Raw genomic sequence first — 15,033 nt, forward strand, 5'->3', positions numbered from 1 at the left:
TTTGTTTCTGGTTTTCCCATTACATCTCAGAACTACTTAATTGAACCTAATATAAGGATAAGAAGTCTGCCTACTCTGCAGAAATTTCCAGATCTTAATCCAACACAAACTGAAAGGTGCCTCTCAAATGTGCAGATACTTGGTGTTCAAGGACCAGAGCTGCCCGTTCCTGCTGTTTAGAATATGAACTTAGTGATACATACCCAAACATGTTCTTCAGATAGGACCTATTTACATTTCTAATGCAAATCGTTACTGTGTAACATACGGAGCGAAAAAAGGGAATGAAAGGCCCGTCTTCAAAAATGAAATTGAACCGTGAGAACGACATCTGCAGTCGGCTTCAGTCCTGTATTTACTCAGTGATGACAATGAAGTGATAAACGTAAAAGATATTGTCTTTAATTATTTTATTGTATCATTGTATTTAACCTTCTTGGACTGAACTGTTAGCCCCAACATTCAATGTTCCAGAATCCATCAAACGTTACACATGTTTTTCGGCATTTAGGGATTACTTTCTTACTTTTACAACCGAGTCCTTAGAAAAGATAGAGCCATCCCAGGGGAACAATTTACAAAAAAATACAAAGTAGTTAAAAAAAAGTATTTATTAGTTGCACTTACACAAGCCTGTGGGTCTGTAATCTCAAGCATTCCATAAAGAAACTTAATCACATATTTATGACTATTCTCTGTGTGCAATGTACAGTATTTGAAAACTGAAATACATATTACACATTTTAAAAGGGGTACAACCTAGCAATGCCATATTTTTAAAACTACCAAAATTCACAGACTAGTGCTTTTTCCTTTTTGCTTTGCACAATGATAAAAACAGCTTTTTCCCCCTACCCAAACACAACAATTTTCATTTTCTCTTTGAGTCTACAAGGAAACAAAGGCAACGTCAGAAACAATTTACACTGACAGAAATACATTTTTTAAGCCACAAAAATAAAAAAAAATGAATGTAGTTTTTCTGGAAAGAAATGAAGTTGGGGTTTTTTCCCCCATTCCAGTCCTCCAAGGTAATAGAAGTCCACTGTTTTTTTTTTAACAGTACGTTCGACACCACTGATTCGACTATCCCAAAGTTCGTTCAGACCTGCTCACCCAGGTCCAGGACTCTGAACTTATCCAGATTATAGAAACAGGCTTTTACCACGCGGCCACCAAAGTATCTTCCATTTAAATCCACGACCGCTAGAAAAGAAGAAAAGCAGTTTACATGTTGCAAGAGTTTAAAGCAACTTTTGTGCCTCTCGGTAACAAAAGCTTTCACAGAAGGTGAAAGATAACTCTTTAGGATACACAAAACACATGACTAAATCTATTTATCACGGATAGCTGTACCCCTTGTAAAAACTGATTTGATTGAAACTGAAATGAGAGAGACCACTGGATGTTACGTAAGGCAACACCAGAGTTTTCAATTACAATAAACATACGGCAATAAAAACACAAGATTGTTTTGTAGCATTACATTTCCGGGTTTTTAAAAGTACACATCTGAGATGTGGACGATTGCCACAAGGACGTGACACGTAGCCATGCTACTGCTCCTAAAATAGGGGCAGAAGGACCATAAAGCTCTCTTTAACCTGAAGATGAAAGAGGAGACGGAAAGACAGGAGGGGCTAAAACACACTGTATATTGGTGAAACCCCCCAGCCCCCAGAGAGCCGTCTTAAATACACAGACTGGACCCACCACCTGCCCTCCAGTCATCGAACACGGCCGAGAGATGTCATAGCACAATCAGCAGAAACAAGACTTGACGCATGGTGGCCACAGGCAAGGTCTCCTTCAATTTAAAGTATAGGCCAGCTACTAGATCAGAACAGCTCCTTATGGCCTTGATTCTGCTGGGCCGCAGAGAGCCGAAGCACAAAAACATTACACAAATTTCAGGAAAACATTAACGATATCTTCGTGACAAGTTTCAAGTGTCCGCAACTACACCGGTATGTTGTTACTTTGACATGATTCACAGCCCTATTTACTGAAGACATTTACAGTGTGCTTTGCTGCAATGCACAGCTATTTATATTCTTCAGCATCTCCTAAACCTAATAGTTAGGCTGCTATATTTAGCCAAGAAAGTCCTCATTCGCTTGTCAGCATTCAACAGCTGTAGCCTAAAAACACAAATTATCTCTCCATAACGCAAAGTTATGGAGTGTGTGTGTATATATATTAGTAATATACTTTTTTGGGCTATTAAGAAAAACTTTGATCCAGTTTAAGGATGTGATGACCGTGAGAAGGAAATGTAACAGCTCTAAATACAGGCTTTTAAAAAAAATTATAACGTTTAGAAAGAAAGGAGCTACTTAAGTGAAATGCAGTGCTAACCAGGAGGTTTGCTGACAAAGTTGATTTAAATTCATTTTTGGTCACCATCCCTAAGAACCATCTGCTATAACAACCAGTCCTTTCTTTTTGTGATTCACTTTGTGATCTCACCTTTTATGGCAGACTCTACTCTCTCAAACTCCAAGAATATTCTAACTGCCTCATCATCAGTTACTCCAGAAATCTGAAAAAAAGAAAAGAAAAAGAAAACAGATGTGTCTAGAAGTCTCAGATATTTATTTTTATGTAGAGGTCTTCATCCAAATACATCCCTGAGCACTTTTTCAACCATAGCAAAGGATATCCAAAATAAAAATTAGATATAATTCATCACAAAACATTCTAAAACCAAGGAAAACTAAGGAACAAGTAATAAGTTTATTCCTAATTCTAAAACGTCAATTTAAAAACAATACAGTGTTTCAATTGCTAATGTGATCAGGGTGGGAGTAGAACAAGTAGAGGCTAATTCCCTTCTGAAAAGTAGAGAGAAGAAACAGTGTTTCTTCAAGTGTGTCAGGTTCCCAGCCATGATACCAGAATAAGACTGCAAAATATTGCAACACTGCATTTCTTTTCTATTTCTCAACTTATCATGGTTCCTGTGTACCACCAGTAAATCAGTTTTCTCGGATTACAGGGGAATGTTACATATAGAGCAAATTGCTCTTCGAATTACTTAATGCCTAACCTATGTAAGACTTCATAAGTTGATTTTCTATTCAAAATTCAGGAAACGCCCTGAAAGATGGTAGTGATGTGATTAAGAGGCCGGTATGGTTTTGCATGAGATGATTCACCTGTAGCAGGACAACATAATATTTGTGATAGAGTACTATAGAATTCTATAAATACAGACTAGTTTCCCACAACTTAATTCCAGCAAATATAAAACTTGGAATTTATTTTCTTCCTTTGGCGGTCAGGAAATATTTAGTTAAGTAATGAATTAAACTAACGTCATCTACAGTAAAACCACAGAATCCATTAGGCCAGAAATACTAACACACTACTCAAGTTACACTCCAATAGTACCTACAACATTAAGTAATCACATTTTGGCAAGGAGTGCACAGTCCTCAACAATAATTCTTATCACGTCTTACCAATCACAACCTGTATAATAAGTTGAGCCCAGGTACATAGTAAAGAGAGGATCGGCTCTCACCTCAAAAATGACACACTTCACCACTTTGCCATATTTCTCGCATTCCTCTTTGGTCTCTGCCTCCAAGTCTTCATCCACCTCTCCACTTCCCACCATGTTCTGCCACAAAACATGTGGATGAGTCACATTTAGAAAAAGTAACTGACTGCCTGAGGAGAACCGTGTTCACGCTATGGACAGATGAAGAGCCTGATTCAGCACAGGCTTCTCTCACAGTGTACAGACCAGGACAACTAAGTTGGCGATGGTCAAAAAAAACAAAATAGGGTGAAATCTATAATTTATTAGGCTGTTTTATGAGAGTAACAGCCCAGCAGTCACCAGGTATTAGCAGTTCCTGCAGTGGCAGGATAGAGCACACTTCGGCTACTGCCAACAGACAGGCTATTTGCCCAACTGTCTGCCTACAATAGCTCCTCAGAGCCATGCCAGCATAGGAAGTATAGTACACGGTATTTTAAATATTTGAGCCAGCTGTTCTGCCTGCTCACAACCAGTTTGCATCTAGCTGAAAACTGCAGGTTTAGAAATAAAAACTTTTTTCTACTTTGATTTCTGCAAGAGAAATTTTGAAGAAGATGAAAAAATATTTTTGTTCCATTAATGCAAATTAAGCACTATAGGGGATTAACCTGCAACAGAAAAGCTGCTAGAGTTGTTCTTATGACTCAGGCCACTTCTGCTCATCCCACTTTTTAAACATTTGAGCTGTGACTTACTTTAAGAATGAAACCTTAAACATCGGGTTAATAATTCCCTTACCCTAAGCAACACAACTTTTGTTGGGCATTTCAAGATCTCTGTTAGTGGGTTGCCATCTGTTTTCTTTGCTGCTTCGGCTGTAAAGAAACAGGAAAAATATATTTAAAAAGTCTTCAAGACAGTGCCAATAAAGTCTGAACTCACAAAACATCATATTGCATAACTTTGTACTACAATCCTAAATAATCTATCCACTATGATGGGAAGGGTGATGATTCTGTTTAAAGAAGAACTTGAGATGTTATAATTGTCCGAATTAAGCCAAATTATGCTGGGTATAATTTAAGAAAAACAACATCTGTCAGCATTACTTCTGTTTGTAAACTGTAATCGGACATCAATATTTTCTTCTCACTAAAAGCCTTTTTTCCCTACTCGCAAAATTACTCAGTCTTCAATGTCCAAAAAAGTAAAGAGATTGGTTCTGTTCAGGCCTAAAATAAAATCCGTTTGGTTTCTAGTTCACTGCTAAAATCAAGTTAAATAAAATTAGAATACTTTTTAAGCCATTACCCACATTTCATTGCATGAAACGGTTTTGCTTATTAGAAGGATATCTAGTGAAAAAGAGAAGGAAAAATTAAAGAAAAGAGAGAATCTAAATAAAATGATAAACCTTTAGTACCTGAATTCCACTGGGGCATTTCACTCACAGGCATTACAGTCTGACTTGCTCCTGCTGCTTAGGGACAAATACATATGGAAACTAAATTCTTTGTGGTTATACTTGAAGTCCTGCATTAAACCATTATTATTCAATTAATACAATATGACAACGAGGAAATTATTCCAAAAATGACAATATAAACATAACTAAGTTATACGAAAGGTGTGACCTGTTCCCACAATCTTGGAATCAGACACTAAGTATATTCCAACTGGACATAAAATGCATCCGAAAATTATTCTTGGAACTAGAAACCAAGAATTTATTCTAGGCCATTCCTCTAAACAACATAATGGCTGATAATATCTGTCAAAATTAGAGGGCAATTATAGTTTAACTTATAATAATACCTATCCAAGAAAAGAGTTATCAGATAACTCCAGATCATGCTTATTTAGATTTAAAATGAGTATTTTTTCCCATGCGTGCACATATAATTTAATAAAAAAAACACTGGACTAATGATAACAGCAGGGCAGTCTGGTTGCAAACCTGCCTCATTATTTCTTTTCCATAAGCACTCATTAGCTCACACCCAGGGCAGAGGTCATGCACCTACAAACTATAATTTATTTGCCTGGTCAATGTTATTGTTGGATGAATAAGTTAATTATAGCATCTACAAGCCTAGACACCTATTTTAGACCACATTCTTTTTTTTTGAAGCTGCATATAAACGGGGTCCTTGGACAAGAACCACAGACTCCTGGCTCTGTGCATTAAGGAAGCAAGTGTAGAAGAAAGGTACTCTTGTCCGCAACATCTCCAACGATGATTTTCCCTCCCCTCTTGCTGGTCTTCTCCACGGAGAGTGCAGTGCTTAGCCCCTGTTCGTGTTTTCCCAGTCCCTGACCCTCTCGAAAGCCGTATTTCTGCATGATTTTGTGAGCCACTGTTCCTCTGAGACAATAGGAAAAACATAAAACACAGTACTAAGAATTGTATATTAAGTTAATACTATGTAAACTCCCCATTTTTACATTCTGATGTTTGCCTTAGAGAAATATTTGTTTGGTTACGCAAAAATGTTCCTAGCTCCCGCATGTGTGTTGCAGGGTGTGTACGGCCACATAGGCTTTTATTTCTTCTGCGCTTGTTTGAACAAACAATGCTCTGGCAAGGTGGAAAACTCCTTCAATGCAATCCTCTTTGTAATGACTAAATGCCATCTGTCTCAACGGGTAATTTCTGACGTACAAAAAGGGTTTTGTTTGTATTCGTAAAATGTTTTTGCAAACAGCCCATTATTTTTTCACAAATCCCATTATGTAATCAGAGTTCTGACTACACCACAAAAAAAGATAACATTTTGCACAGTGTATTTCTACACGTTGCTTCAAATGTAAAACAAATGGAGAGAATTAAAACTGAAATAGTTAATGATATATTCATGTAGGGTTGAAACATACGCAAACCTAAACTTTGGCCAATAAATTGCTAATTACCAGGTTGGTGTACTACACCTGTTCTTATAAGGTCTTATTGTAATTGTACTTAAAACTTGCACTTAATCTTACCAAAATTGTACTTAAAACTGTATCTAGTTACAATACTTTGATTAATAATAAATATTACATTTGCACTGTTTTTGTCCTGTTATACTCTTTTCTCTGTTTGCATATTTGCACAGTTTTGATTACACTGTTATTGTGTTACTGTCTATTGTCTTGTCTTCTGTTCTATTTATATACTGCACCTGAGTGACTAATGAGAAACACTTTACATTATACTATGCACCCGTGTAAGTAGAGTATATGACAAAGTTGAATTGAATTAATCACTCGTTTGTCTTATGAATTAAGTTTTACACAAGGCCTTCTGTCTCACATTCTGATATTTTTGTGCATATGCATTAAATCATGTAGAACAAAACCATGTTTTTGTGTTCAATCCCCCCAACTTTAATGTCAGTGTAAGTACTATGACAAATTAACAAAGCTGAATTAAACCAGTTTAAAGTTAGTATTTGGTCACATACTATTTACATGCAATGCCCGCTACAAGAACGCAGCCCATTGATATCACCAGACTCTTGATTTTTGCTTTTGAGATGCTCTGCCAAGCCTTACCTGCCTACGTACTTTAAATAATCTGTGTTTTTTTTTTTAGTTCGAAAGACTACCCTGTATTCCCAAACCATTACACTACTATGCTTCACAAGAGATGCATGTGCTTAGGACCATTTGCAGCTCCCTTTTCTCTGCACTTTTGCTTTTCTGAAGCTTTGATAAAGATTTGTTAGTCTTCATAAATCTTTGCTGCATAACTATTGTGGTTTATATCTTGGTACTTCTTTGCTAATTCTAATCTAGCCTTTCTGTTCTTAGTGCTGATGAGACTTGCATCTTGCAGTGCAGTCCTTGAAATTCTGCTGCCAAACTCTTCTGTGCACAGTGAATTGAGACACTTTCACCTCTACACTCTGAAGGATGTCTACACCCCCTTTGACTTATTTTAGGGTTTTTCTTCACAGCTCTTTAGCTCTTTTTCCGTCATCAATTGCTGTAGTTTTTTCTTGCATGACCTGGTCTCTCTCTATTAATGGCTCCTCCAGTAGTTTCATTCTTTTTCAAGACATTCCACATTGTTGATTTTGCACTGCCCGATCTCTCTGGAATATTTCTATTTAGAAGCTTCTTTGCTTTCATCTTCACAATTGCTTTCTTTTTAGTCACAGCCAACTCCCTAGTCTTCATCTGGGTTTCTGCCTTCTAACTCAAGAGGCAGATCCAAAGGTAAACTCCAAAGTCTGGGACCAATGCTGCAAATTCACAGCTCTTTAATGTTTTCACAATTAACGCATCACGGAAAATCTGATGCAATTAGAAAAGCCTGTCAACCATATGTCCCAATATTTATACTCGCCTGAAATGAGGGGATTGAACGCGACACATGACATTGTTCCAACGAGGCTAAACACGTGCAAAATAATACCCAAAAGCTGAAAGTCTCCACTTTCGCCTCGTATTAAGTACATGTTTGATGACCCCACAGCACAAAAGACAAATTCCGCTTCACTGTCCTAATACCTATGCTTCTCACAGCCCTGCACCTTGACACCTACCCCATGTTGGCAAGGAAGGAGTTGGTGGGCCCTGGTGGGGAGCGGGGCCTCTCCGGCTCGTCGTACATGGGAGGAGGGATAGCAGCTTTAGAAGAAGGAATACGAGGCCTGGCCTCCTCTTCATACGGATATGTCGTAGCTATAACTGAAGGTTAAAAGCAAACATCAAGCTTTACATGCTTTTTGCAGCTTTATTGAAAAACACTACAGGGGTAGAGTTAGCAGGAGCTCCAAAACTTTAAAATGTCAGCATTTTAATATAACAAACCCTAAATATGTACTATACATATATAAAAGAAAGAAATCAACACGCATCCGTTTGAAACCGGCCAATTTCTTGCTTTATAGCGCCACCCTGTATTCAACTACACAAACTGCAGACCATAAAACTAAACCATGTTTTTGTGTTCAACCCCCCCCAATTTTCATGGGACTGTAAGCACTGTGACAAATTAACAAAGCCGAATTAAACCTGTTTTAAGTTAGTATTTGGTCACAATCTATCTACATGCAATGCCTGCTACAAGAACGCAGCCCACTGACATCACCGGACTCCTGATTTTTTTCCTTTGTGATGCTCTGCCAAGCTTTACCTGCCTACCTACTTTAAATTGTTGCTAAGAATATTTAAAAAACTGTAAAACTACTGCATCAAGCTTCCCGTTTTCAAACCCAGAAAGTGTCTTAATTTCCCAATGACTTACGTTCTCTGTCCTTTTCCACCAGGGATGTTGGAGGTGCAATTGCTGCTCCTCCCATACCTGTAACAGAACAGCAGCAAAACAATCGTCAGGCACGCCAAAGTGATGCAACCTGAGGATGCAGCCCTGTGTCTGTTTAGACCCCAAGAGTAAGGAAAGTGTAGGGATGACTCAAGTATCAGAAAGAAAGCAAATACACAGATTACAAGTCAGTTTTCATACTGAAGAAATGATAAAATAAATGGAGGAACGTTAATTATTCAGCAGCAATCTGAATACCACCTTGGACTGACAGTACCAACTACTTTTAGAGGGATAAAAAAACCTTCATGAAACAGGGATCTGTTTTGGTTTATGCACCCATGTTAGACTGGTTATCATACTGGGAATGACCAACAGTGATACGTTTCATGAACTGCAACTCAAAAGAAAGCAAAATGTTTCTTGAGCCAGCAGGAAAGGAAGAGAAACTTACTTCTTTTCCTTTTTTCCTTCTCATAGTCGTCCTCCTCATCCGATTCCGCCTCCGGCCACTTAGAAAATCCACTGGGAGCAGCTTCATGCCTATCTTTCCGTCTCCTGCACGTCACAATACAAAACGATAGCAAATGCAGACTTGGGATTTTCATTTGAGTGTAGACTTCCATCTACTTCTTAGAAAGCGCAGCCGACATACACTTGTCTCTCATTCGGATGGCCAAAGAGTTTCAATTAAACTGGAAACCACTCATCCATTTTCTAAGCTCTTCTTCCAGTTCAGGGCCACAGGGGAGCCAGAGCCTATCCTGGCACATATGGGAAGCCAGTCCATAGGTCAGACAGGCATTCACACATTCTGACCCGGACCAAATTCTACAACACGGTCTTTAAATATGAAGGAGTTGGAGTGGGGAGCCGAGTCAGTGCGTGAACTGCAAAGCAACTAGCAGGAAAAAAATAAATTTGGCTATGGAACTCATCTGGACGAGGCTCCAAAATCAAAATCTCTCTTTTCTTTCTACTTTTGAATGAACCTGTGCTTGTTCTTTAAACTTCAAAACGCAAACAGTCTTTTTATACCAAAACCAAGTTCACCCCCCCATTTAAATACCCCATTTTAATTAAATCCAACCTGAAATACAGTATGGAGGCCCAGTATGAACATTTTACTTCCGTAAAATAGTAAGATGTTCTATTATTTGCAAGTTTAAGCAAATAGTGCAGTGAAAAATGCCAGTGACTGGTCACCATATTTTCTGTTGTCCATAACTGTTTACTCTCTGAAAGAAGATAAGCACCTCTAAAAAACAGAAAAATAATGTATCTGCCTCTCAATTTTTAGTTTTAAAGGAATTTTTTTAATCTATCCTAAAATGCCCAAATTTCCAACGTCACAAGTGAAGACGTCTATGCAAAGTACGAGAATGACCTGAGATCGCACAGCTCTGACAAAACATTTGTGACTTCATGCATTTATCTGCCTGCAGCCCTTCGCTGCGAAACAGTCTGAACCATTTTCAGAGTCTGAACCAGGCATAAGCTCTCAAGCTTCCAAGCAGCTTCTGAAATTCTGCAAGGTTACTGCCTCTTGTCAATCACATGCGTTATTTCTTCCTGATCAATATTACACCTACTTCTCTCTCTCTTCAATCTCCTTCTGTCGCTCCTGCTCGCGCTGCCTCTGCCTCTCCTCTCGGTGGCGCTTCACTACCTTCTCGTAGTCGTTGGGAAACATGGGGTCGTACTCGTCGGCCAAGGGGATCAGCACGTCGCCCGAGGAGAACCCAGCAGGCACTGCGTCCTGTGAAAGATAGGTTAGGGTCATAACGACTTTTCAAAGTACTGTGGGCAAACACAGCGTGCAGATTCAAGAACCGTCTCCGTTGATAGTAGCACTGATACAAGTACTGAAAGGCAACCCAGTGGACAACTTCAAAACAGGCACCAGAAAACAAAAGTAGGAACTATGCAGGAAGTGATTTAAAACTGAGAACAGAAGGCAAAGGGTGTGGGAGTCTGAACATATGATGCCCAAGTTTCTTTCTAGAAAAGGCTGGATGAGATCACTGGATTAATAAACTATTAACTACCAAATGGACCAGATTGGCTTGAATGGCCTCCTCTCATTTATAACTGTTCCAATGCCTCTTTCACTTAATTCACAAACACATAAAATAGTCCTCAGGCACATGTGAAGTCAAGCCCTGCCTCTTGCAATATTTATATTTGACTTTATAGAATTTTAATTAAAGCAGTAACTACTTTAATAAAGGGTGAAAACTTGAAAATGACATTTGACAAATCAATGTAGGTTAGCCCTTGCAGGTTTTATTTGTCTAAGGCCATTCTTTACTACCTACTTAAAATGTAAAAAGTTACCATGATGGAGAGTTGCCCATACAAACCACAATACTCAATCACTCATAGGTCAAGCTCTCAATTCTGTTTTAAAAACAAATGCAGAATAAAATGTAAAAAAGCCAGATTAACCCAAAACGTTCATACTTTCAGGCCAGCTGCCACATGGGGAGGTGTATCAGAGATCTGTCTGTCATCACTGGTGCTGCCCCTCTTCAGATCGATCACCGGGGCTAAAACTGTAGTCTGCTTTGTACGCTGGCTCTGAAAGGAGGAAAAGTGTTAAATCTATTTAAACATCATATTTTACCAAAAACACACCTCAGACTACATTAAAAATATTTTCAGCTTTGAAAAGAAAAACTTCCTGTGCATTCTACTGTTATTTCCTTCGTGCCCTGCTCCAACCAAAGGTCCTAATTAAAAAATCTTGATGAAATTTAAAAGAAATATTTCTGAATAAATAAATCAATCAATCTGACCTATGCATCATCTACATCATGTTCATATCGTTATCATATTAACTGATCTAACCAATGAAACGGTACTCTCCCATACCTTGGCCTGTGTCAGCGCTGCTTTCTTCACCTGAAGCTGAGACTGAAGCAGCTTGAAGTTCTTGGACCAGCCTTCCGTTTTCGTGTCGCTGGTCTCAACTCCCAGGTCATCATAGAGGGACATGTTCCTTTAGTTCCGGAATACCTTGGAGACAAAATTGGATCTTTTGATAAAACAGACCAACGGCACTTTGAAAGAAAGATTGAGAATACTAATTCACAAAGCCTGCACAAAAAATGCAACAGCCTGTAATACTACATCGCTGCGACATGGCTGGCAGCAGTCAACATAGACAGTCATGTGAAAAGGAAAGGACACCCTCTTTCAATTCTGAAATGGTTTTATATATCAGGACATAACAAAAAATCAACTGGTCCTTACCAGGTCCTACAGTTAGGTAAATCTAACCTCAGGTGATAAACAACACAGCTCAGATTCCACTATGTCATTATTTAATTTAACAAAAAATAAGCTAACATGCAGAAGCCATGCGTGAAAAACTAAGTCCACCCCATGATTCAGTAGCTTACAGAAGCAGAAGTAATCGTTTCCTGTATGAGTTTATCGGTCTCTTATAAATATTCCTCCAGTCGCTTGTTTTGGAGGAATTTTGGCACACTGTTCTTTACAACATTGCTTCAGTTCACTGATGTTTGAGGGCATCTGTTTATGCACAGCTCTCTTCAGGTCTCACAGACAGCATCTCAATGGGGTTGAGGTCTGGACTTTGACTTGGCCATTCCAACACCTTGATTCTTTTCTTTTTCAGCCATTCAGTTGTCGATTTGCTGGTGTGCTTGAGATCGTTGTCCTGTTTCATGACCCAATTTCGGCCAAGCTTTAGCTGTCGGGCAGACGGTCTCACATTTGTCTCTAGAATACTTTGGTTTGTGGTCAACTCAATGACTGCAAGGTGCCCAAGTCCTATAGCTGCAAAACAAGCCCAAATCATCACCCCTCCACTACCGTGCTTGGCGGTTGGTATGAGGTGTTTGTGGTGATACACTGTGTTTGGTTTTTCGCCAAACATGGCGTTGTGCATAATGACCAAACATCTCCACTTTGGTCTCGCCTGTCAAAAGCACACTTTTCCAGAAATCTTCTTGTTTGTTCAGATGCAACTTTGCAAACCTAAGCCGTGCTGCCATGTTCTCTTTGGAGAGAAGGGACTTTCTCCTGGCTACCCTTCCATGAAAGCCATACTTGTTCAGTCTTTTTCTGATCGTACCGTCATGAACTTTAACATTTAACATGTTAACCGGGACTGTAGATCCCTAGAGGTAGCTCTTGGGCTCTTTACGATTTCGCTGAGCATTATACGGTCTGACCTTGGTATGAATTTGCTGGGACGCCCACTCCTGGGAAGATTGGCAACTGTCTTGAATGTTCTCCATTTGTAAATAATCCTTCTCGCTGTAGAATGATGGATTTCAGATTATTTGGAAATGGCCTCATAACCCTTCCCAGATTGATGAGCAGCAACAACTGCTTTTCTGAGTTCATTGCTGATGTCTTTTCTCCTTTGCATGGTGTTAACACACCTGAATGCTCAAGATCACCAAACTGCCAAAACTTCTGCTTTTATAGAGGTGGTCATGCTTCCTGTTGATCAACTAATCAAGTGCATTTGATAAGCATTACCTGGCTGCTAATTACCTTCTTAATTCCTATGGAAGCAGTAAGGGTGTACTTAATTTTTCCCACATGGTTTCTGCATTTTGGCTTACTTTTTGTTGAACAAACAATGACATAATGAAATCTGTAATGTGTTGTGTTATCTGAGGCTAGGTTTGTCTAAATACAGAAATTGGTGAGGACCAGACGATTGTTATTTATGCCCTGATACGTAAAACCATTTAATTGACAGATAGTGTACTTTCTTTTTTACATGACTGTAGTACTTAGGGGCTGTTTCACAACACTTGCTAATCATGGTTGAACTACCCAAAACTCGAGCTATGAATAGAACTTATGTTAAAAAAGTTATTAATATTTCACCTTACATATCATATAAATACTGCGAGTTTTTTAGAATAACTGCAATTTTGACTTCCAGTCCGTAGACAGAGATTAACTATTACATTGTACGTCTTTATTAAATGTTCACATAAAGGAAGCAAAGACAAGTAAAAACGTTCCCCAGGACTTTTTTATACGCCATGACTAACAGCTTTAAGAAATACACACGTTCTTGTAAACTCACAAGATTAAGTTCAACTAAACGTGGCGCGCCATCACCATTCATGCTTATCATAACAAAAGCACAACATATTGAAATCCTACAAACAATAACCGCCTTCTTACGACTGATACAAAAGAGCGCAATATAGTAGCTTTCAGAAACAAAACGTCAGGTTTCGCAGAAGAACATATTTATTTCTCCTAATAAAAGGACTTGAAACGGTGTACTCCATTTACTGACCCGCACATCACAACCATATCTGGGCCACAGGTACGGTTAAAACCCAGAGTTAAGAATCCACACCGTTTAATTCAAATATTTTAGCTATTAGGTTATATTTAAAACAATACCTACCAGACTTTATACAAACGCAATCAAACAACGTTCAAAAACGAAGATATTTACGACATCGCTGGAAAAAGAAAGCGGAGTTACATGAAGACCCCCTGTTAAAATCTCTGCTGCCACCACCCAGTGGAGGACTGAAACTACACGTGAATATCAGAACCTCGGGAACGTTTTATTCTGACACTAGATGTCGCTTTACGCAAGGGAAAAACAAATATCGCTAACCGAGACGGAAGGTCAGAGAGAAAAAATGCACTCAACATTTCTGATCAGATGGACTTCAGATATAACAGTTTCATGCCAAAATACTACTTAAATCTACAGGTCGGTTTATTTAGTATATCTATACTAATATATACTATCTGGTATTTATACTATATAATACAAATAATTCTTTACACTTCACTTTTCTGGACATTCCACTCACGTTACACATTATGGGGACTCCCCTCCACCACCACCAGCGTGCAGCCCCACCTGGATGATGTGCCAGTACTCTCACCACACATCAGCTGTCAGTGAGGAGGAGAACAGAGTGATGAAGCCAATTCATAGATGGGGATTATTAGGAGGCCATGATTGGTAAAGATCAGGGGGAAATTTGGTCAGGACGCCAGGGTTACACACCTACTCTTAATGACCACAAGGAGTCATATTTTACATCTCATCAGAAGGACTGCACCTTTTTACAGTATAGCATCCCCATTACTATATTGGGGCATTAGGACCCACACAGACCACGGAGCACACTCTGCTGGTCCCATTAACACTTCTTGCAGCAGCAACTTAACCTTTTCCCAGGAGGTCTCCCATCCAGATACTCACCAGAGTGACACCTGCTTTGCGTCAATGGGTTGTCAGTAGTAAGTTGCAGGGTGATATGGCTGC

At 39.0% G+C, this 15,033-nt stretch overlaps 1 protein-coding gene across 3 annotated transcripts; it reads right to left on the minus strand.

Annotated features, from left to right (window-relative positions):
* Positions 1-395: 395 nt before the first annotated feature.
* On the minus strand, positions 396-14,252 carry rbm17 (RNA binding motif protein 17). 3 transcript variants are annotated; one of them, XM_015352457.2, is made up of 13 exons: positions 14,152-14,252; positions 11,616-11,759; positions 11,205-11,321; positions 10,334-10,500; positions 9,196-9,299; positions 8,724-8,780; positions 8,020-8,164; positions 5,704-5,855; positions 4,914-4,967; positions 4,289-4,365; positions 3,527-3,625; positions 2,470-2,542; positions 396-1,206 (listed from the first exon to the last, which is right to left on the minus strand). In XM_015352457.2, exons 2-13 carry the CDS (start codon positions 11,736-11,738, stop codon positions 1,103-1,105), a joined length of 1,272 nt encoding a protein of 423 aa, XP_015207943.1. In that variant the 5' UTR covers positions 11,739-11,759; positions 14,152-14,252; the 3' UTR covers positions 396-1,102. The 3 variants fall into 3 exon arrangements, with proteins under 3 accessions (XP_015207943.1, XP_015207942.1, XP_015207944.1); XM_015352456.2 differs by having other exon boundaries at positions 4,914-4,970; XM_015352458.2 differs by lacking the exon at positions 4,914-4,967.
* Between the last annotated feature and the right edge of the window lie 781 nt (positions 14,253-15,033).

Source organism: Lepisosteus oculatus, chromosome 7 (genome assembly GCF_040954835.1).
Source record: "Lepisosteus oculatus isolate fLepOcu1 chromosome 7, fLepOcu1.hap2, whole genome shotgun sequence".
In the NCBI taxonomy this organism is placed as follows: domain Eukaryota; kingdom Metazoa; phylum Chordata; class Actinopteri; order Semionotiformes; family Lepisosteidae; genus Lepisosteus; species Lepisosteus oculatus.

What these genes read in the sequence shown, in the direction of transcription:
- rbm17 (XM_015352456.2), bottom strand. Translation starts at nt 11,738, where the DNA reads ATGTCCCTCTATGATGACCTGGGAGTTGAGACCAGCGACACGAAAACG. An exon ending in AATGCCCCAGTGGAATTCAG is followed by an intron (nt 4,366 to 4,913) that starts GTACTAAAGGTT and finishes GTTTCTTTACAG; the next exon opens with CCGAAGCAGCAAAGAAAACA. An exon ending in TGAAGTGTGTCATTTTTGAG is followed by an intron (nt 2,543 to 3,526) that starts GTGAGAGCCGAT and finishes TCTTTTTTTCAG; the next exon opens with ATTTCTGGAGTAACTGATGA.